The sequence below is a fragment of the Perognathus longimembris genome, chromosome 12 (genome assembly GCF_023159225.1).
Source record: "Perognathus longimembris pacificus isolate PPM17 chromosome 12, ASM2315922v1, whole genome shotgun sequence".
NCBI lineage: Eukaryota > Metazoa > Chordata > Mammalia > Rodentia > Heteromyidae > Perognathus > Perognathus longimembris.
This window is the reverse complement of record NC_063172.1, coordinates 648,294-669,691: the sequence shown is the minus strand read 5'-3', so window position 1 is coordinate 669,691 and position 21,398 is coordinate 648,294. Positions and strand designations below refer to the sequence as shown.

The window sequence follows — 21,398 nt, the reverse complement described above, 5'->3', positions numbered from 1 at the left end:
CGCCGGGAGTTCCAGGGACAGGCCCCAGGCCTGCCCCCCCCCCCCCCCCCGTAACGCCAGGGACAGCATGAAGAGGCTCGCTGTGCAGAACCGGGACAAGTGCTTCCACGAGGGGCGCCGGCGGCCCGGGCCTGGGGCAGCGGGGACACGCAGCAGGAGGGGCGCCTCAAGGGGAGGGCGAAGCCGGCCGGGCAGAGCGGGTAGAACAGCCCAGGCCCATCAGGCCCGGGGGCCCGGGGCTGAGCCTGCTAAAGCAGGAGCGAGGAGGAGGGCCCAGCCTCTGACCTCACAATACCCAGGGCCTGCTGGGCTGGCCTTGCGGAGTGTGGGGTCCTCTTGCAGGCCGGGCAAGGCCCGGGGCCCCGGGCAGCCTCCAGGTCCAGTGCCCTCCCGGGAGCTGTGCCCTCTCCACTACCCTGGGGTATGTCTCTACCCATCAATTATGAGGGTCTCCGGCATCAGATAGAGAAGCTGGTGCGGGAAAATGAGGAGCTGAAGAAGCTGGTGCGGCTCATTCGGGAGAACCACGAGCTCAAATCGGCGATCAAGACGCAGGCGGGAGGCCTCAGCAGCGGGCTTGGCGAGGCGGTGGCCGGCCCGCCCCAGCACGCAGGTACCTGGGAGAGGCCGGCCCCAGGGCGGCGGGGAGGGCGCCCGGTGAAAGGGACCGGGGGAGGCACCGAGCGTACCAAACTCGAGGACGCGTGACCATCAGATGAAAGGGTAAACCCGGGCCTCACTCCACTCGGCTGACCAGGAGCCCCGGCCTCCCCTCCTCTCGCCCAGAGCAGCACCAGGACTGCAAGCGTCCCGGCTGTGGGACGCAAACCTGCCGCCCCGCTAGATCCAGCCTGGAAGGCCCCCAGCCTCCCCACTCCTGCCCCTCCTCAGCCCTGGCATCTGCATGCCCGTCTTCCTCCCCGCACTCTCGGCTCGGAGACGGCCCCTCGCGCACAGAATCTGAGACGAGAACAAAAGCTTGCGGGCTGGGGTTTGAGTCGGTGACAGAGGCTGGCGCTGGGGACCTCGGGGTAGGGCGAGTCAGAAGGACAGACAGCGGTTGGCGGTGCGCAGGGGAAAGGTGAAGCGGTGAGCCGTGGCTTCCTCGAGGGGATGGCAGTGGAGGCCGGTCCCCCGGCCCCCCGTGCTAGAGGAAGGCGTGCTCCTTCCTCCGGTAGGGGGCACTTCGCGTGTGCCCACAGTGACCCGGCCTCTGTCCAAGGCCTGTACCCCAGCCCCCCGGGCCCCCCTCTGCTTACCATCAGGCCTCAAGCCTTCCTCCTGGCTGAGAGGAAGACTTCTCTTTTGTGCTCTGACTAGCTGCACGTCTCCGGCTTGGTAACACCCCAACACTGATATTCTAGAAAGGTCTTGGGTGGCTTCCTAGGGGTTGCCTCACCGACTGTCATGGGATAGGGCTAGCCCTTCCATGAGGCCCTGCTCCCGAGTGCCCCAGCGGGTCTCACGGAACCTCAGTCTCCCGGCCCAGGGTCACCTGAGCCGAGCTGCCACTGTACCACTTTCACCTCTCCACGGGACACCAACCCCCGGCGCAGAGGGCCCCGCAGACCCCCGGCCCCTAAGGCCTGGCGACGCCACAGCAGGCTGAGAGCTTGGGTCTCGGCAGGGAGAGGCTAAAGCCCCTTCACGTCTGCTCACTCCCCCGCCGTCTCCCTCCCCTGACCTTGCTGGCACCCAGACTGGCAGTCCTGATTTCCCCAGGAGTGATCACTACTAGCACACAGGCCCCTCCTGGCTTTTAGACATTGTGTCATTAGTGACCCCGAGACAGGAGGGGTGCCTCCTTCCAAAGCACACACTAAAACGGAGCACTGTAGAGATGAGCGTGACCCCTACACTGGACAGCATGAAAATTTGTGAAGTGTTCCATCTATATATTCTTTTTTATTTTTTGCCAGTCCTGGGGCTTGAACTCAGGGCTTGAGCACTGTCCCTGAGCTTCTTTTTGCTCAAGGCTAACACTCTGCCACTTGAGCCACAGCGCCTCTTCCAATTTTTTCTGTTTGTGTGGTATTGAGAAATTGAACTCAGGGCTTCATTCGTGCTAGGCAAGCACTCTACTGCTAAGCCACATTCCCAGCCTGTGTTCCATATTTTTATAAGCCAAATTCAAAAGACAAATACCACACATTTTACTCATTAGCTGACTCTAACCAAAAAATACCAACAGTATGATATGATTGTAACATGGTTGATTATACCATGATTGTCACATGATTATAACAGTGAGGCTGTTCACTGGAGGGACTAGCAGGTGGAGGAAGGAAGAATGGAAGAGTTGGCAAGAGTGAATATTATAGAGGTACATTTCATATATACATAAAAACAGCATAATGAAATACACTAAAAGCTTTTTTAAGGGATGGAGGAGATGAGAGGATTAGAGAAAGTTATATAGAGGGAGTAGACTTGATCAAAGTACATTATAGGTATTCATAGAAATACCACATTGAAACTCCTGTTCAATTAATTTATGACAGTAAAAAAAGAAAATGAAGCTGAGTGGTAGGGGCTCACACCGGTAATCCTAACTACTTAGGAGGATGAAATCTGAAGATTATCATTCAAAGCCAGACCAGGCAGGAAAGTCTGTGAGACTCTTATCTCCAATTAATTACAGAAAAACCAGAAGTGGAACTGTGACTCAAGTAGCCTTGACCAAAAAAGCTCAAGGACAGCACCCTAGCCCCGAGTCAAAGCCCCAGAACCAGCACCCACATACAATCATAACAAAAGCTGGGAATGTGGCTTCGTGGTAGAGTGCTTGCCTAGCATGCATGAAGCACTGGGTTCAATTCCTTAGTGCCACATAAACAGAAAAGGCTGGAAGTGGCGCTGTGGCTCAAGTGGCAGAGTGCTAGCCTTGAGCAAAAGAAGCTCAGAAACAGTGCCCAGGTGCTGAGTTCAAGCCCCAGGACTGACAAAAAAAGTGTGTGTGTGTGTGTGTGTGTGTGTGTGCGCGCGCGCGCATGTGTGTGTTTCCCCCGGGGAGCTATGATGCTTAAGAAATCACAGAGTTTGATAAATTAGACTCGGGGGGTATAGCACTAGTGGTAGAGTACTTGCCTTGCAAATGTGAGGCCCTGGATTCAATTCCCACTATGGAGAAAGAAAGAGAGGGAGAGGGAGGGAGGGATGAGAAAAGCTAGACTCTCATTTACTACTCTTGTGATAACAAGCCTTAAATGTATTTTATTTCTTTGAAACGGGGTCCCACTATATAGCCCCCTCCGGCCCCCAATTCATGATTCCCCCACTTCAGCCTCCGGGGGCTAGGTGCACGCCACCACTGGATTTTAGATGTGGTTCTTTCCTTTACTTTCTTTTTTCATGCCAGCCTTGGGGTTTGATCTCAGGGCCTAGGGCACTCACTGTCCCTGAGTATCTGTGCTCGAGGCTGGCACCCTATCACTCTCCGTTTTGGGCTTTTTGGTGGTTAATTGGAGGTAATAGTCGCACAGACGTCCCTGCCTGGCCTGGCTTTGAACTATGATCCTCAGATCTCTGCCTCCTGAGATTACAGGTGTGAGCTACCAGCTCAGGAAAGGCTTCCTGGAGGAGGGGAGCCTGGAGCATTCCAGCAGGAAACGCAGTTGGGGGTGGCAAGAATGAAATCGACATGAGTGGGTTTCAGCTCAGACTCTTTTTGTTTGTTTGGGTTTTTTTGGCCAGTCGTGGGCCTTGGACTCAGGGCCTGAGCACTGTCCCTGGCTTCTTTGTGCTCAAGGCTAGCACTCTGCCACTTGAGCCACAGCACCACTTCTGGCCGTTTTCTGTATATGTGGTGCTGGGGAATCGAACCCAGGGCCTCATGTATAGGAGGCCAGCACTCTACCGCTAGGCCACCTTCCCGACCCCTCAGCTCTGACTCTTGTGGCAGCAGGCAAACATGGTGTGCCATGATGTGTGGGTGCGGAGCGTGTGGTATATGAAGAAGGTGTTTGTTGGGTAGGCACCTGTGTGTGACTCGGTGAGAGTGTGGTGTGTGTAGGAGCTAAGGTGTGTGACGTACGCATGCATGTGTGTGAGGTATCAACGTGTGTGTGTGTGTGTGTGTGTTTGGTGTATCTCGGATAATGTGACTGTGTTGTTTCTGTCTATGTGTGTGTTGGGGGTAGTGGAGTAGCAAAGGCCGGAGAGGGACACGGCCGCGAGCCTGGACGCTTCCCTAAGGGCGGTGAGGAGACCCGTGGCTTGGGTCAGGGGTGGCTGCGTGTGTGTTCAGCAGGGCGGTCCCGGCGGCCGCGGAGGCCGAGGGACTGCGGCGCACGCGCAGGGAGGTCAGGCTCCCGGAGTCACTGTGACGGGGGAGGACGGCGTGGGCCGCAGAGGGAGAGCGGGGCCTCCACTGAGCAAAGTCAGAAGCCCTCACTTCTTTCTTGCTATTTCACTTTACGAATGTATTTTATGGACGTCATTTGTAACATGAGACAATTGCACAAGTCTTCAGATGACATGCGGCCTTCCCTTATTTCCTTTCTCCCTAACGTCTCGAGTGTAAGGAACAGGCCTGCTGCCCGGCGGAGGTGAGCAGGTGACCAAGGGCGCTGCTTCCCCAGCACGCCCGGTTCCCCGCGGCCCCGCTGAGGCAGGGCCCTCGAGCCGCCGCGTGGGGTCTCCCTGTGGCCATCCCCCCCCCACCCCGCTCAGCCGGCTCCCCGGTCCGTTCTGGGGGCGGCCTTCCCCGGGCAGCCAGCCTCTCATCCTGAACTGACCTCATGAACTCCTTTTTCTAGCGCCACCCTTCTCCCTTCTGCTCGGGTCCAGGGCTCGGACCCAGACCCGTTCAGAAGGAAAGAGGAAGCGAATACAGCTTGGGAGACAGACGCAGAGCTCAGACACGCGGCTCCGAAGCGCGTGGCAAAGCTTAGATGTGAAGAGAAGGGGCGCAGAATGGAGTTTAGGATGGAGGTATTATCATCTCAGTGCAGGACAGCAAGTACAGATTTGAACTCTTAATTCCAAATCTGACCTCCTAGGCTGTTACAACTGTTTATTTGCCAGAGTTAGAGAAGAGACCATCATCTTTCAGCTACTCGGGCATACGGTGCGTGGGCCCTGCCTTTGTGCTCCGCCCACACGCCGGCAAATGGCAGAGGTGAGCCTGGGAAAGGGAAAGGCGTTTGGGAGAGCGACAGCGAGCTGTACTGCGCACAAACCAGTCTTAAACGTCCACGTGACATCCACAGGGACTGTCAGGCAAAACAAATCCCGAAGCCAGAGGTCAGCGCCAGACCCGCGACACGAGGGCTTTCGGTCACCGCAAGCGCAGGAAGGGCTGAGGCACTGAGCAGGCAGTGCACAGGAAGAGGCCGAGGGAGGGCACGTAAAGAAGGTGGCAGAGGAGTACCAGAGAGGCAAAGAGAACGTCACAGACAAAGGGGAGAGGGCAATGGCTAGATGACGGCGACCTCGTGGTTCAACGTCTACGGCTCTGGGTAGCAGGGACTGGGGAGAGAGGAGTCTCCGCTGCAGAGGGGCATGGCGTCCACAGCTTCAAGATGGCAGGGATTCTAATCTGTTTATATGTGGAAGGAAGACTCTAGAGGGGAATGGAATGCACTGGATGAGGCGAGGACGCTTTGGAGGAGCTGGGGGGTGACCCTAAGGAGCAGCATCTCCCCCACTGTCCTGGGAGCAGAGAACAGGGTGAACGTCAGGCGATAGAAAACCATCCTGGTGGAATTCGGATGCATAGACTCAACTTCCTCTGTAAAAACGACCTCGCCTGAGAACACCTGAGGACCGAGGGGAAGGTCCGAAACGGGAGGAGCTGGGGGGAGCCTGGGGCGTCGGCTTGGTGAAAGGGTGGGCTGAGTGGCATGTACAGAGGCAGTAGCCCAGTTGTGGCTTCTCTTGCAGGGTCTGGTGGCCTAGGACAGTGCAGCAGGCAGAGGGGCTGAGAGAGAAAGGGAAACCAGGAAGGCTATCCGATAGGGAGAAAGGAGACCGGTATACCAGTGATCTAGAAAGGCTCAAAGACCAGGTGGCTGGCAGAGATCTTCCAGGCAAACCAGAAGGCACCATTTGTGGTCAGAATGGGCAATCTGAGCGGCGGGAAATAAGCAAATGTTGGCTGTTGGCCAGATTAACCAAAGAAACAAGTGCCAAGAGGCTCAGAGACCGTGGCTTGCACAGAGCAGATGGAGGATAAGCCAAGCCAGGATCCAAACTGCAGGACCCCCTGTGCCTCCTGGCCGGGGATTTGCTCAGAGCCCTACGCTGGGCTATCTCTGCCAGATAGAGGGCGTAGGGAGCCGGGCCGTCGGGGCGGAGGAGGGGAGATAACGGCTGGAGGGCCAAGATACAAAACAGTGACTGCCCAGAAAATAGGCTCCTGCCCCTCACCCGTCAGACCTGGCTGCTCCCCACAGAAGTCAAAAGACAGCTGGTCAGTGGCACCGGCTGACGGGGCCAGCAGCGGTCACATGACGGGCGATCGGACAGGACGTCTGCGGAGCCTGTGGTGTCCTCGCGGCCTGGTGCACTTCCCCACAGCTCCGTTCTCCAGACGATTCATCCCCTCACGCCAGCCCACGCTAGAGAGCAGTGCCCACAGCCTGCCCTCCTGGTCAGAGGGTGCGTGTGTGTGAGTGTGCGTGCGTGTGTGTGCGTGTGTGTGTGCATGTGTGTGCGTGTGTGTGCGTGCGTGCGCGTGCGCAGAGGGTGGACGTTGATCCCACCAAGGGGCAGCACTCCCCTTTGTCGGGAAGGGTGTTTAACAAGCCAGTCTCCCAGACTGCCAGCACTTCCCTGGCACTGGCTCTCCTCACCCAGGGCCCACCAGTGCCCTGCCGAGAGCTTTACAGGCGTGTCCCCCAAGCCCCCAGTCCCGGCCCCCCCACGCCACCGGCTCATACTCAGGACCCTGCAGCCTCAGCCCCTCCTCAACCACCACACCAGAAACATGAGCGCCCCCTCAGACATCCCATTAAACACTACAGCATCCTCCCCCAGCCCTCCGCCCTCAGGGCCTCCCGCTCCAGTGTGCCTCCCCCGTCAGGGCCCCCTCCCCCCTCAGGGCCCCCTCCCCCCTCCGGGCCCCCTCCCCCGTCAGGACCTCCCGCTCCAGTGTGCCTCCCCCCTCCGGGCCCCCTCCCCCCTCCGGGCCCCCTCCCCCCTCAGGGCCCCCTCCCCCCTCCGGGCCCCCTCCCCCGTCAGGACCTCCCGCTCCAGTGTGCCTCCCCCCTCAGGGCCCCCTCCCCCCTCCGGGCCCCCTCCCCCCTCAGGGCCCCCTCCCCCCTCCGGGCCCCCTCCCCCGTCAGGACCTCCCGCTCCAGTGTGCCTCCCCACTCAGGGCCCCCTCCCCCCTCCGGGCACCCTCCCCCGTCGGGACCTCCCGCTCCAGTGTGCCTTCCCCCTCAGGGCCCCCTCCCCCCTCAGGGCACCCTCCCCCGTCGGGACCTTCTTCCCGGGACACCCATCCTCTTTCTGCACTGGCCAGGTGGAATGTTGGTTGGAGCAGCCCTCACACACCCGCAGCCTGGTTCTGTTCCCCATTCTCAGCTCAGGGCTCCAGGCCTATGGTCCCCTAATCTGTCCAGTCCGGGAACCACGCCCCACCTCCTGGCACGGCCCCGCCCCAGAGCCCCGCCCACGTCCTGGCCCTACTGCACAGGTGCGTGCACACATGGCGTGTGCATGCGTGCACACACACACAGACACAGACACACAGACACACACATAGCTACGGACCTGAGAACTCATAAAGGTAGGCTCGCTGAGCTTCTGTGAAGTGAGAACATTTCCATGGGGCTGGGAATGTGGCCTAGTGGCAAAGTGCTCGCCTCATATACATGGAGCCCTGGGTTCGATTCCTCAGCACCGCCCATGCCTGCACTGCCCAAGGGACAGTAGCTGGTCCCTGAGTCATAAAGGTGCTACCCTAAATGCCTGTAACCCCAATTAATATTTTACTTTTTCCTTTTTCTTTTTCTGCCAGTCCAGGGGCTTGAACTCGGGGCCGGTGCTCTGTCCCTGAGCTCTTCAGCTCAAGGCTCGCGCTCTACCACTTGAGCCACAGCTCTACCACAGGGCCGCTTCCAGTTTTCTGGTGGTTAATTAAAGAGCCTCACAGACTTTCCCGCCTGGGCTGGCTTTGAACTGTGATCCCCAGCCTGAGTAGCTAGGGTGACAGGCATGAGCCACCAGTGCCCGCTTTCGTGGCTAGATTCTTTCATTTAGCATGTGTTCGAGATTTATCACGCTAGGGAGTTTGCCTCAGTACTCTGGTGAGTGCAGGGGAGTTTAGGGGCCTTACGTCTGGATGATATTTCATTCACAAAGTAGTTTTTAAGTTCTGTTGTGATTCTTTTTTGTTTTGGTGGTAGGAGGGTTTGAACTCAGGGGCTCCTGCTTGTTAAGCAAGCACTGTACCACTTGAGCCATACCCCAGCCCTTTGTGCCTATTGTTTTCAGACATCAGGTCTCCTAGTTTTGCCTAGAGCAAGGTTTGGACCATCACCCACCTCCGACAGATGCATCCCTCTACCTCTGCCTCCCACAGAGCTGGGATGACAGGCACTTACCACCGCACTCTGCTTTTTCTTTGACATAAGATTCACTAGGTGGGGCTGGGGATATGGCCTAGTGGCAAGAGTGCTTGCCTCGTATACATGAAACCTGGGTTCAATTCCCCAGCACCACATATACAGAAAATGGCCAGAAGTGGCGCTGTGGCTCAAGTGGCAGAGTGCTAGCCTTGAGCAAAAAGAAGCCAGGGACAGTGCTCAGACCCTGAGTCCAAGCCCCAGGACTGGCAAAAAAAAAAAAAAAGATTCACTAGGGGCTGGGAAGGTGGCCTAGTGGTAGAGTGCTTGCCTAGCATACATGAAACCCTGCGTTCAATTCCTCAGTACCACATATACAGAACAGCACCCAGGCCCTGAGTTTAAGCCTCAGGACCCGGGGGGGGGCGGGGGGGGCAAGAGAATGAATTACTACTGACAGACCCTTTCTTTGGTTAGTCACTATCAGGGACAGGCTTGTTGCTTGGGAAACGTTCTTAGCATGTTTGCACAGATCAGGGGTTGGCAAGCATTTTCCTAAACTTTTGTGGCTTGAGCCACAGCTCCACTTCAACCTTTTCATAGTTCACTGGAGATGAAGAGTCTCCTAGACTTTCTGCCCAGGCTAGCTTGGAACCACAGTTCTCAGATCTCAGCCTCCGGTGTAGCTAGGATTATAGGTGTGAGCCACAGGTACCCAGCTTCATCCTATTTTTTTTATTAATTCTATTTGCACTCACCTATAACCGCATACTTTTGGGTGCACGTGCGTTTAGGAGGTTCCCAAGGGGGAGGTTCCGGGTTACATGGCAGAGTTGCAGAAACCTTCCCTGCTCTCTGCCCATTTGTGTCTCTAAGCCGCTTCTCCCCATAGCAGTCCTCTGGGAGCACCAGGCTCCAGCCCTGGCTTGGACCCCCTGGGTTCCCGGCGGGGCGCAATCTTCCCCATTCGGGTAGGCTGGGTGGGGTCCTGGGCGCTAGGAGGTTCTGCCCGTTGAGACCCTGACTCTCAGAACCACCCGGGTGGGGGGCGGGCCAGCCCGGCTCGTCGGGAGTCCTGCCGCGCGGACCTCCCCCGGCTCGGTGCAGGTTCCGGGGCGGGCGTCCCGCGGAGAACCGGGCCGCGGAGGGCTGACTTGCGCGGCACCCTCCTCGGGTCCCCCGGGGGCCCCCCGAAGGGGGGAGGCTCCCGAGGGGTGGGGTCGGCCGCGTCCACCCTCCCCGGGGTCTCAGCCCGCTCTCTGTGTCCCCCAGGCGTCTTCCTGCCCGCACCCGCAGCGGCGGCAGCCACTGAGCCCACCCTGGACGAACTGGGCATCATGGCCCTGGCCGACATGCTGAGCAGCCAGCCGCTGAGCCCCGCGGCGGGCTCCTTCGTGAACCCCATGAGCGGCCCCCTCAACGCGCTGCTGCCGGGCCCGGTGCCTCTGCCGCCGGCCGCCCCGTTCGCCGGCCTCCTGGGCGCGCCCCTGGGCGGCCCCCTGGCCCACCCGATGGCGGGGGCCCCCGGGACGGGCCTGGCCGGCGGCCTGGGCCTGGGCGCGGCGGGGCCCCTGGCGCCCAGCAGCCCCCTGGCCGGGTCGCAGAGCAACCCCCTCGTGGCGCCCCTGGCCGGGCCGGTGGCCGTGTCGCTCAGCAGCCCCCTGCTCGCCGCCGCGCCCCCGCTCGGGGTCGCCCCGAGCCTCCCGGCGGCGCCGCCCGAGGCCCCCAGGGTGCGGCTGGCCGAGCCGCCGCGCGCCGCGCCCCCCGCGCCGCCCCCCGCCGCCAGCGCGGGGCCGGCCGCGCCCCCCAAAGGTAACGGGCCGGGCCGGGGGGGGGGGCGGGGGGCTCCCGGGAGGCCGCGCCCGCGCCCGCCCCGCTCACCGTAACCCCTCTCATTTCTGCCCCTCCACACCGCTAGTCACATTCTCCGGTGATCCCCGGCCGGCCCGGGACCCCGAGCCCCGCGCCGTGGCGCGGGCGGGGGCGCCCCGCCCCGCCGCCCCCGCGCCCCCCCGCGCCGCGCCGCCCCCCGCCCGGGCCGGGCCCGCCCCCCGCTCCCCCCCGCGCCACCCCCACGCCCCGCCCCGCACCTCCTCCTCTCCGGCTTCAGTCCACGACGCGCGGGGTCCCCGAGCCGCGGAGTCGGCGGCGCCGCGGAAAGCCGCCCAGGAGCTGGACCGGAAGGCGGCGCACCGCAAGGCGGGCAAATTCCCCGACGGCGCCCGGGGTCAGTGCCCGCGGGGGGCTCGTGCGGGGCCCGCCCCGCCCCGCCCGCCCCCGGCCGACCGCCGCCCTGCCGCCCCCAGAGTCCAAGCAGCTGGCCTGGGAGCGGCTGGTCGGGGAGATCGCCTTCCAGCTGGACCGCCGGATCCTGTCCAGCATCTTCCCCGAGCGCGTGCGCCTCTACGGCTTCACCGTCTCCAACATCCCGGAGAAGATCATCCAGGTGCGCGCCCTCCCGCGCCGCGCAGCCCCCCCCCCCGGGGCGCGGGGGCCCCACTCCCACCCGCGGACCGGACCCGGGCAGGCGCCCCCCCCCCCCGCTGCCTCCACCGGGGCTCCCGCGCCCCCATGCTCGCCGGGAACACGCCGGCATGCGTCTCAGCCCCGCGGTGACTGACAGGCTGCAGACAGAGGCTCTGGGGAGGGGAGGGGGGGGCGGTCTGCCCCGGCTCATGCCACAGTGGGATCTGTGGGCGCCGCGTCCCAGCCGGCCAGGGTGGGTCCACCTCACCCCCCTTGCGGGGGAATGGCTCCGTGGAGCTCCCGGCTGCTTCGTTATGCGTGGTCCGGCCAGCCATGGCCTTGGCCGCCCGGCGTCCAGGTTTGAGTTGGCCTTTCCTTGGGCTAAAGTGGTAGGGAAACGTGAAGGCCATTCTTGGAGTGGCAGGAGGATGGGTGAGGAGAAGGGCGGGGAGGGAGGCAGTCTCCACGGGCCTGCAGGGTCTGCTGGACTCGGCCTCAGCAGGGCCACCGCTCCTCCCGTCCGTTACAACTAAGGCCTCTACAAGGCGGAGGGAGAGGGAAGGAGGGAAAGGGAGAGGGAGGGAGGGAGGGAGGGAGGGAGGGAGGGAGGGAGAGATTGGGTCAGGAGTGGGGTCAGTGGGGACGGGAAGAGGCTCTTGGGGCAGAGGTGGAGTCTTGAGTTACAGGAAAGGGTTGTTGTGGGTTTTTTTTTTTTTTTTTTTTGCGTTTTTTCACCGCATCTGAGGGTTTGGGGGTTTTTGTTGGTTGGTCCCGGGGCTTGAACACAGCATCGCTTTCTAGCAGACATGTCAACCAAGAGTCCAGGCGCCAGTTCACAGGTTATCTCCACTTAGGGCTGCAGGATATGTGTAGGGAGGGAGAAGAGGGAAGGGGAGGGGAGATAATTCTATTCGATCCAGCAGGTCTGCAGCGAGGGCAGTTCTAAGATATGGCTGTCAAAGGGGAAGGTGAGTGTTTTTTGGTTTAAGTCATTTTCCATCAAAAGTCTCCTTTTGTTAGGTGGTCAGAATTGTCCACATTTCCCCTTATTGTTTATACTTTGTGTCTTGTTTAAGAAATCCTTCTGGCTAGGGGCTGGGAATGGCAAAAGTGCTCGCCTCGCATACATGAGGCCCTGGGTTCGATTCCCCAGCACCACATATATAGAAAACGGCCAGAAGTGGCGCTGTGGCTCAAGTGGTAGAGTGCTAGCCTTGAGCAAGAAGAAGCCAGGGACAGTGCTCAGGCCCTGAGTTCAAGGCCCAGGACTGGCAAAAAAAAAAAAAAAAAAAGAAATCCTTCTGGCTGGGCACCAGTGGCTCACACCTGTAATCATAGCTACTCTGGAGGCTGAGGATCACAGTTAGAAAAAAACAAAACAAAACAACAACAACAACAAAAACCCCACAGAAGTAGAGCTCTCCTTCAAGTGGTACAGCTCTAGCCTTGAGCGAAAAGAACCTCAGGGACGGAGCCCAGAAAGAAATCCAACAGGAAATCCTGAGAGTATTCCGTGTGTACTCTCTCTCCCTCCCTCCCTCCTTGGTTTTCCTTCCTTCCTTTCTTATTTGTGTGCCATCCTGGGGCGTGAACTCAGGGCCTGGGCATTATCCCTGAGCTTTTGTGCTCAAAGCTAGCATTCTACCACTTGTATTCTGTATTTTCCATGTTGTACTTATTCTACATTTTCTCCTAAGGATTGGAAGTTTAGTTTCTTGGGTCTTTGGCTCTGCCCTTGATCTTTACTGTGAGTGGCCCCTCTCTTGAGATAGACAACCCTTTGCCAAACCCCTAAGCCTCCCACTAGGTGGGGATGACCCCAGGGTAGCACCGAGCCACCGTGCAAAGTCTCAACAGGTAGGAATAGTCTGTGGGCAGGGTGGTGGCAGCAGCTGAATTCTTCCATGGAGGGGCCCGGACGACGTGGGAAGATGCCACAGGGGCCACCAGTGGGTGGCCTGAACCAGCCTCGTGGAGCTTAGGGCTGGGAATCCAGAATAGCCATGCCGTGAGTGAGAGGCTGTCCAGGCCCAGTCTCCCTCCCTCCCCCCACACCCGTGTGGGCTCCTGGGCCTGCCTCACCCAGCCCCAGTTCACTGCCCTGGCGAGAGAGGTGCCCCAAGACTGGGCATTACCTGAGACGTGCCCAGCCTTGCTCTCCTCCACCTGCTCATCAGTGCTCAAGTTCCAGGAAAAGCTAGCCCAGCTTTGGAGCCGTTTTTCATTGCTTGGTGGATTGAGTTGCGCTGCTTTATGGGATGCGCACCTTTGCAGTGTTATTCCTCAACACACAGGGCCTCTGCGGCCAGTGGAGGCCCTCTTTGAGTTTCTGGATGGCAACTGTCCACTGGCATCCAGGGCCACTGCCACTCTTCCCATCTTCTAGGGAGGCTTAAAACCCAGCAGACATGGTGTAGAAGCATGTTTATGGTTCTGGGTGTTGGCATCTCATTCGCACAAGCTACATTTGATTATAAACAAAACTCTACGGTTTTGTTTATAGAAACTGGATAACGTTTGATTATAAACAAAACTAGAATCTTATTTATAGGAATTAGATAATAAATCAGATCATATAGAAATTAGATAAAGAAATTTCCTGTTGTTTGAAGATAGCTGTTCGAATGGGAGATGATGGAACACACGGACCTTAATGTAGGGATTGGACAGTCTACCTTCAATGAGGATCTTTTTGGTTTTGTTGGGGTTTTTTGGTCGGTCATGGGGCTTGAACTCAGGGACTGGTCGCTGTCCCTGAGCTTTTCTGCTCAAGGCTAGTGCTCTACCACTTTGCGCCACAGCTCCACTTCCAGTTTTCTGGGGGTTAGAGAGTCTCATGGACTCTCCTCTGCCCGGACTGGCTTCAAACCACAGTCTTCAGATCTCAGCCTGAGTAGCTAGGATTACAGGAGTGAGCATCAACAAGTGGCCATGAGGGGCTTTTTACCAGTGACATAGACGTCATGGCTTAGGCGGGCGACTTGAAGCCACAGCACTGAGGGGAGACTGTGGGGGAGAGCCAGGGAAAGGACAAGCAACATCTCTGTGTCTGAGAAAGCCGAGGCAGGGCACTGCTGAGCTGTGGAGGCAGTCTCTGGGTCTCTGCGTCTCTGGGTCTCGGTCTCTGGGTCTCTGCGTCTCTGGGTCTCGGTCTCTGCGTCTCTGGGTCTCTGAGTCTCTGGGTCTCTGGGCCTCTAGGATTAGGCACAACACTATGGCCATGCTGCCTACCAGTCTCCAACTCCAGGTCCAGACCAACTGCCCACTCTTTCATCAGCTGTGCCTGGCTCTGTGGGGATCCTGCTTTTCTCCCCAAACCCAGAGACACCCTTGGCTGGGAACAGCATCTCCGGCTGGGTGCTTCTAGATCTAGATCTGAGTCAAGCCCAGGCTGACCCTCTAGACATTCACTGCAGGCCCCATTTAGGAACCATAAACTTGCCTCCTGTCCTGAAGGCCATCCAGTCTTGCTTGGGGCATGTGCTGCTTCCCACACACATCTACTTTCACGTTCTCCCAGCCTCACCTTCTCCTCTTTTTCTGCACTCCGCTGCCCGTGGGTGCTGGGATGCCTGGATCCCACCGGTGCACGGGAGTCAGGACTCTCCCACGCCGCAGCCCCAGCCCTGCAGCTCCTCCCACAGCGGCACGGGACCATGAGCCGTAGGCCGAGTATTGGAAAGCAGATCATAAGGACATTTTCTGCATCTTTCTTGATGAAAAGCACGAATTTCATTAGGAAGTGAGTTCCAGGCCATTTGATTTTTCTTTGACAGATCAGTGTCTTTGGGTGCAGACTACAGGATTCATAGGTGCCAGTGCAAGAGGCTATACTGTCAATGTTCAAGTGGTCAGGGAAGCTACAGGCCACACACACACACACACACACACACTCACACTCACACACACGGCTTATGTGCTATACTTCTAGGGGAAAATGCCTTCATATCCCGGCTTTATGAGTCCCTTGCCCACACAAGCCCACTGCTCCCTGGACAGCCTGCAGACAGACACAAATACCCCACGCTGTCATACCGATGGGCTCCCCAAAGCCCTGCTCCCCTGCATGCACTGCCTCTTCCACAGGGGAGCTTTGCCCCCTATCTACCCAGCTTGACAGGCTGTCTGGATCAGGTGATTTCAGAAAGGCCACAGATGGTGCTAGAACAGAAGCTGGGCAGGGGCCAGCGTACCTGCTTTCCCTCAACTCCTGAGGTTTGGTTTTGTTTGGGGGTGGTTCCGTTGTGGGGCTTGAATCCAAGGCCTGGGTGCAGTCCCTGAGCCTCTCTGTGCTCTACCACTAGAGCTACAGTGCCACTTTCGGTTTTTGTGTACTTGTGGAGATGAGAATCTCACGGGGACTTTTCTGCCTGGGCTGGCTTTGAACCGCAGGCCTCAGATCTCAGCCTCCTGAGTAGCTAGGATTGTAGATGTGAGCTGCCAGCAACCAGTGAGAGTTTTGTTTTTTGTTTTATCCAAGAGTGGTTCTTGAACTCGTCGCTATTTGATGCTTTTGTTCATTGGTTGGTGCTCTACCACCTGAGCAACACTGCCAACCCCAATCTTTTTCATGAACAAGAATGTTCTAGAACAATTTTGTCTTAAGATGTCACATGAGGTTCTGTCCACTTTTGCACTTCATACTGAGATCACAAGAGGCTTTTCTGTTAATAAACCACACCACATTCTTGCTCCTGTTTAGTGCACTAGACTGTTCTTGTGCTGGATTGACCTCTGCAGGTTTGCTCTTTTGTAGTGAGAGACCACATCAAACTTGTAGGTGAAAGTTCAAGGGCCAGCCCAGCATAGCAGTTCACACCTGTAACCTCAGCTACTTAGAGGGAGGATCACGGTTCAAGGCCAATCTGGGCAAAAGGTTAGTGATACCATTTCAGCCAGTATAGTGATGTGGTGGTACACCTATCAGCTCAGCCACGGGGAAGACTGCAGGGTCACAGGCCAAGCCAGCCAGGCAAAAATGCTAAACCACAAACAAAAATCACAAAGTGAAAACACCTGCTACGTAGTTCAAGCGATAGAGCACCCACCTAGGAAGCTCAAGGCCATGCCTTCAAAGACCAGGATGCCCCCCCCCACACACACACACTAAAACAAAGGCCTGCATAATCCAAGCCTTATCTGAGCACTGGGTCCCCTGTGTATAAATTTCCAGGGGGCGGAGCTTGATGACAGTAGTCTCAGACCAATGGCTGGAAGTTAGAGATGTGCAGCGCCTTTTTGCAGGACCAAGCAGGTCTAACCTTGCCCAAAGCGTGTGTGTGGAGGGGTTGTTGCCCAGAGGCAAGAGAAGGCTCACCCCCGACAGGCAGAAGTCTCTGGCTAGCCTCATCAGTGAAGGGAGCCTGGATGCCCAGTTCTGTCTTGCCGATATTTTCTGTTTATCCTTTGGAATTTTGTTTCCTAATTCTTGCTCTTTATTACTTCCTGTCTGCCTTGGCTTTGCTTTCAGGTTTTGTGTTGCTTTGTTTTTCTCTCTGGAGACAGGGTCTGGTTGTGTCGCATTGGTCTTGGCTCGTACGTAGTCCTCCTGCCTCAGCTTATGGGCTGCCACACACCTGCATCAGGTGCTACAGTTTATCTTCATCGCCTGGGTTATTGTTTTCTTTTTTAAATTGTTACTATAAAGGTCCTATACAGAGGGGCCACAGTTACAAGTATACAATGCCACCCTTTCCCTTGTGCTTTTATCTCTTATTTACCTCTTTTGTTTTCAAATAAGTACATGACCCAAGTGGTAAAGTACTACCGAGCAAGCACCAAGCCCGAATCCCAATCGCAGCAACCACCAAAAATAAAAATAAAATACAGCTGGGTGCTGGTGGCTCGTGCCTGCAATCCTAGCAACCCAGGAGAGCTCTTCAGATCTCAGTTCAAAGCCAGCCTAGGCAGACAAACCCATGAGACTCATCATCTCCAAATAACCAAAAAAAAAAAAAAAAAAAAAGTCAAAAGTGGTGAAAAAATTAAGTGAGAGTACCAGGCCCTGAGACAGAGAGACAGATGCCAAGCAGCGAGGCCGGCTCCCGGGCTGCAGCGTGGCCAGGGCTGGGCCAGGGCCGGGCTGAAGGCCTGGGGTTGGAGAGGAGGCCGGCTCCCGGGCTGCAGCGTGGCCAGGGCTGGGCCAGGGCCGGGCTGAAGGCCTGGGGTTGGAGAGGAGGCCGGCTCCCCGGCTGCCCTGCCCAGGTCCAGGCGGTGGGTGCATGGGGGAGGGGCACTGAGGTGGGAGGAACGGGGGAGTCCCACAGAGGCCCAGGGTGATGGAGGGCGTCCAGGGGAGCAGCAGGGAGGGCAGCCATCGCCATGCCTGAGGTCGGGTCAAGAGCCTTCCCTAGACTCCGGGGACATGGGGAGCGTCCCCCTGGGCTCAGCCTGCCGGGCTCCCCTGCCCTAGACTCCCAGAGCCGCCCTGCTGTGCACCCTTGATGTAGGCAGCCATAGCCGACAGCCGCTCTAGCCCCGCTGCCCCTTGCCGCCCGTGACAGAGTGGGGCAGGGCATCCCTGACGGCCGCTCTCCTCGCCGCAGGCCTCCCTGAACCCCGCTGACCACAAGCTGGATGAGGAGCTGTGCCAGACGCTCACGCAGCGCTACGTGAGCATCATGAACAGGCTGCAGAGCCTCGGCTACAATGGCCGGGTGCACCCGGCACTGACGGAGCAGCTGGTGAACGCCTATGGCATCTTGCGAGAGCGGCCGGAGCTGGCTGCCTCTGAAGGAGGCTGCTACACGGTGGACTTCCTGCAGCGCGTGCTGGTGGACACCGTGCACCCCAGCATGCTCACCGACGCACTGCTGCTGCTCTCCTGCCTCAACCAGCTCGCACACGATGACGGCAAGCCCATGTTCATCTGGTGACACCAGTGCCAGGCTGGCCCAGGCTCTCTGCCCTGCACCCCTGTGCACGACCATTAAAGCTTCCCACCGATGCCGGCCGCCGGCCCTGTTGCACTCCCGCGCCGTGGCTAGACGCCTGCTGAGCCTCTCCGCACACCGTGGGCAGCAGCTGTCAGCGGGGCTGGACAGGAGGCTCCCCATCCTCTTCACTTGTTGACGAGGGCCGGGGGAGGTCTGAGACTTGGCGCAAACACAGTAGTATTTGTGACCGAATGGCACAGGCAGGGAGGGACTAGAGATGGGACCTTCAGACCTAGAGGCCAAGGAGCAGTGGAGGGAGGAGAGCCAGAAGAGAGCAGCCTCACCACACGTGGGCTGGGGCTGCCCCTCCCCAAGATGCCCCAGGTGGAGGAAGAGGCGGCCCTGGTCACAGGCCTGTGGAAACCCAGGCTGACATGCAGAGCTGGCTAGGCCTGGACCACCACCAGCAAGGAGGCCAGTGAGCTACAGCTGAGGGCCGTGGTGGGCCGGGAGGCCGAGGCAGCATTCACTGATGGAGAGCACAGGGAAGGCCCGGCCGTGCGTGGAACCGTGAAAGAACGGGGTGAAGCCAGGGCTGTGGAGAGAGGGTTGAGGCTGGGAATAAGGACCCCAGCTGAGGAAGGTGTGAGGGCTGGTGCCTGCCAGTCAGGGAACACAGCTACAGGCTCCTGTCAGCAACCAGGAGTCCCGAGTGTGCTGAGGGGCTCAGCCCCATTTGCTGCCCCCATTCCACGTTTCCAGAGGTGGTCTCTGCTCACACTCAGCCCTGGGAAAGCGTGGAGGAACTCCATCCGGAGAGCAACATTGGAGGCCAGCCAAGAGCAGCTGGGAAACCCTCCCTCCGCCCTGGCAGCCGGGATAAGGGGCAGGAAGCACCACCTAACTCCACAGGGGAACTTGAGAGGCTCTTGCCCTAGGCCGGTGGTAGTATGGATACTGGCTCGTGGAATGGGCACTGGCTCCCACGGGTGCCCGGGCCCACTCTGGAGGGCGGGCCGCCGCGCTCCAGGGGCGGGACCAACGGTCCTCCCAGGCCTGGGAGCGCGCGGGGTGCGACCTCTGGCCGGCACTAACTTCCCCCCACGGCCGCGGGGGAGCGGCTCGGGGGCCTCCCCTTGGTCTCGACGCTCCCTGCCCACCCCAGGGCTGGGCACAGGTGAGGTGGAGCCTGCCCCTCGGCTAGCCTGGGCGCCGGACACCCCGCCGGGCCCTGCGGCGGGACGGGTGGGGCGGCGACCGGGCCACGAGGCTCCCAGCCGGGCGGGGCCGGGCTTAGCGGGACGCCCCTGCATTCCGGGTCCCGGGGTGTGGGAGGGAGGGTGGGGAGGGGCGAGGCCCAGGGCGGACGGGTCGGCCAGGCTCGTGTCCCGGCTGCCTTCCCCGAGGTCTTCAACGGCTGCGCCCCGCTTCCCGACCCCGGCGCCCGCGCCCCGCCGCAGTTGCGCAGACTCCCCGGCTCCGGAGCCGGCATCGCCCGCCCGGGACCCCCGCGAGCCATGCCGCCGTCCTCCCCCCGGCCCCCGGCCCCCGAGGGCCTGCGGCCCTCGCCCTTCCCGCACCCGGCGCTGCACGCCCTGCACAGCGTGGCCCTGGCGCTGCTCTTCCCGGCCTACTGGCTGCTGGACCGGCTCCTGGGCTACTGGGCCCCGGCGCGGCCCCGGGGCGGGCCGTGGCGGGCAGCGCCGCGGTGCTGCCGCCGCTGCTGCTGCTGGGCCTGCCCCCCGCGCTGCCCGGCCTGCTGCTCTGGCTGCCCCTGCAGGCCTGGCGGCGCCCCTTCCGCTACCAGCCCCCGCCGTCGTGCTGGGCGCCCCCCGCCCCCTGGCTCCCGCCCGCCGAGCCCCGGCGCCGCTTCGCCTTCCTCACCGCCAACCTGTGCCTGCTCCCCGACGGCCTGGCGCGCTTCAGCAACCTGCCGCACAGCCAGCGGCGGGCCGAGGCCCTGGGCCTCACGCTGGGGACCCCCGCCGGCGGCCGCGCGCCCCTGCCCGGGGCCCCCCGCGGGGTGCTGACGGCCTCCGTGCCCGCGGGCCTGGACTTCGTGTGCCTGCAGGAGGTCTTCGACCTCCGGGCCGCCCGCCGCCTGGCGCGCCGCCTGGCGCCCAGCCTGGGCCCCGTATTGTACGACGTGGGCTCGCTGGGCCTGCGGCGCGGGCCCTACCTCAAGCTGATGAACAGCGGGCTGCTCCTGGCCTCGCGCTACCCGCTGCTGCGGGCCAGCTTCCACTGCTTCCCCGACTCAAGGGGGGAAGACGCCCTGGCCTCCAAGGGCCTGCTGTCTGTCCAGGTATCCGCCCACAGGGGCCTGCCCTCGCTCGGGAGGGGGCCACCCGCTGGGCCAAGTGACCCCGGAGGGCTGAGGCCGGGACGGGTGCCGCAGGTGCAGCTGGGCATCCTGGACGAGCTGCGCGTCGTGGGGTTCCTGCACTGCACACACCTGCAAGCCCCAGCGGGTGAGCACTGCAGCCGGGGGGGGGGGGGACCGCTGGGGTGGGGGCAGCTGCTCCCCACCTCCCCCGTGCATGGCCCAGGCTCCGGAGAGGTGTCCGGGAGGCAAAGTGTCCAAGACGCAGGTCTGGATCCTGAGCCGGGCCCATCCCCTTCCCCTTCCCCCCTCCCCCCCCCCCCCCCCCCGGCCTCAGAGGATGGGGCCTTGCGCTGCGCACAGCTGGCCCTGCTGCTGGACTGGGCGGAGCAGTTTGAGGATGAAGGCTGCCAGGGTGGAGAGGTAGTGGCCTTTAGTGTGCTCCTGGGAGACCTGAACTTTGACAATTGCTCTAAAGGTGAGTTGAAGCTGGAGGGGACAGAACCGAAAGGCCAGGACCCATCCACCAAGCACCCGGGTTTTCTCTACAGATCACAAGCAGGAACAGGGGCACAAGCTCTTCAGTTGCTTTCAGGACCCCTGCCGGCTGGGCATGGGGCAGGAGCAGCCCTGGGCTCTGGGTAGGACACCTTGGGTGGGCCGGGGAAAGCCTGTAGGCAAGGCACTGGCTGACCTTTGCCTTCCCTTGACCCCACAGGGACCTTCCTGAGGACCTCCAGGCTTCACCACTCGGTCGCGAGCTCCCCGGAGATGCTCCGCAGGTGAGCAGTGTCCTGGGAACCAGCCACTGTTTGTCTGGGCCAATGGAGAGGGATGCCGTGGCCTTGGTTATACCGCCCCTCCTCCCAGGGCCCTGGAGCAGGAGAAAGGTCGCCACCTCTACATGGCTGGCTCTCCCCAAGGAAGCCAGAGGGCTAAACCCTGGAGGGGCCGACGCCTGGACTATATCATGTACCGGGGAGTGCCAGGAGGCCTACTTAACCCAGTAAGTGCCATAGCTCAGGGCAGCTGGTCCTGCTGGCCCAGAGGCCACACCTCAACCTGACTCCTACCCCCAGGAAGTGGAGCAGGTGACGTTCAGTACTGCTCTGGCCGGCCTCACAGACCATCTGGCCATGGGCCTGCAGCTCCAAGTTTCTCTGTGCTCCTGACACTGGCACCTAAGATGCACGACGGTACAGTCATCAACATGGACCAAGATGG

General features: G+C 60.2%; 2 protein-coding genes across 2 annotated transcripts; both read left to right on the top strand.

The window, feature by feature from the left end:
* The first annotated feature begins 423 nt into the window (after nt 1-423).
* Spatc1 (spermatogenesis and centriole associated 1) lies at nt 424-17,906 on the top strand. Its single transcript, XM_048359209.1, has 6 exons — nt 424-613; nt 9,783-10,322; nt 10,429-10,493; nt 10,566-10,737; nt 10,817-10,956; nt 17,522-17,906. Exons 1-6 carry the CDS (start codon nt 424-426, stop codon nt 17,849-17,851), a joined length of 1,437 nt encoding a protein of 478 aa, XP_048215166.1. The 3' UTR covers nt 17,852-17,906.
* A 1,444-nt stretch (nt 17,907-19,350) lies between these two features.
* LOC125361076 (sphingomyelin phosphodiesterase 5-like) lies at nt 19,351-21,379 on the top strand. Its single transcript, XM_048359314.1, is given in 8 exon segments — nt 19,351-19,543; nt 19,546-20,156; nt 20,250-20,322; nt 20,512-20,652; nt 20,726-20,815; nt 20,893-20,956; nt 21,045-21,180; nt 21,254-21,379. Coding segments are annotated over 8 exon segments (1,383 nt in total). The 5' UTR covers nt 19,351-19,368; the 3' UTR covers nt 21,347-21,379.
* Nucleotides 21,380-21,398: the final 19 nt, after the last annotated feature.

Excerpts from the sequence above, each read along its gene's own strand:
- Spatc1 (XM_048359209.1), top strand. The coding sequence starts at position 424 with ATGTCTCTACCCATCAATTATGAGGGTCTCCGGCATCAGATAGAGAAG. Across the intron at positions 10,323-10,428 it reads GCCGGCCGCGCCCCCCAAAG|TCACATTCTCCGGTGATCCC; the intron begins GTAACGGGCCGG and ends CCACACCGCTAG. Across the intron at positions 10,738-10,816 it reads ATTCCCCGACGGCGCCCGGG|AGTCCAAGCAGCTGGCCTGG; the intron begins GTCAGTGCCCGC and ends TGCCGCCCCCAG.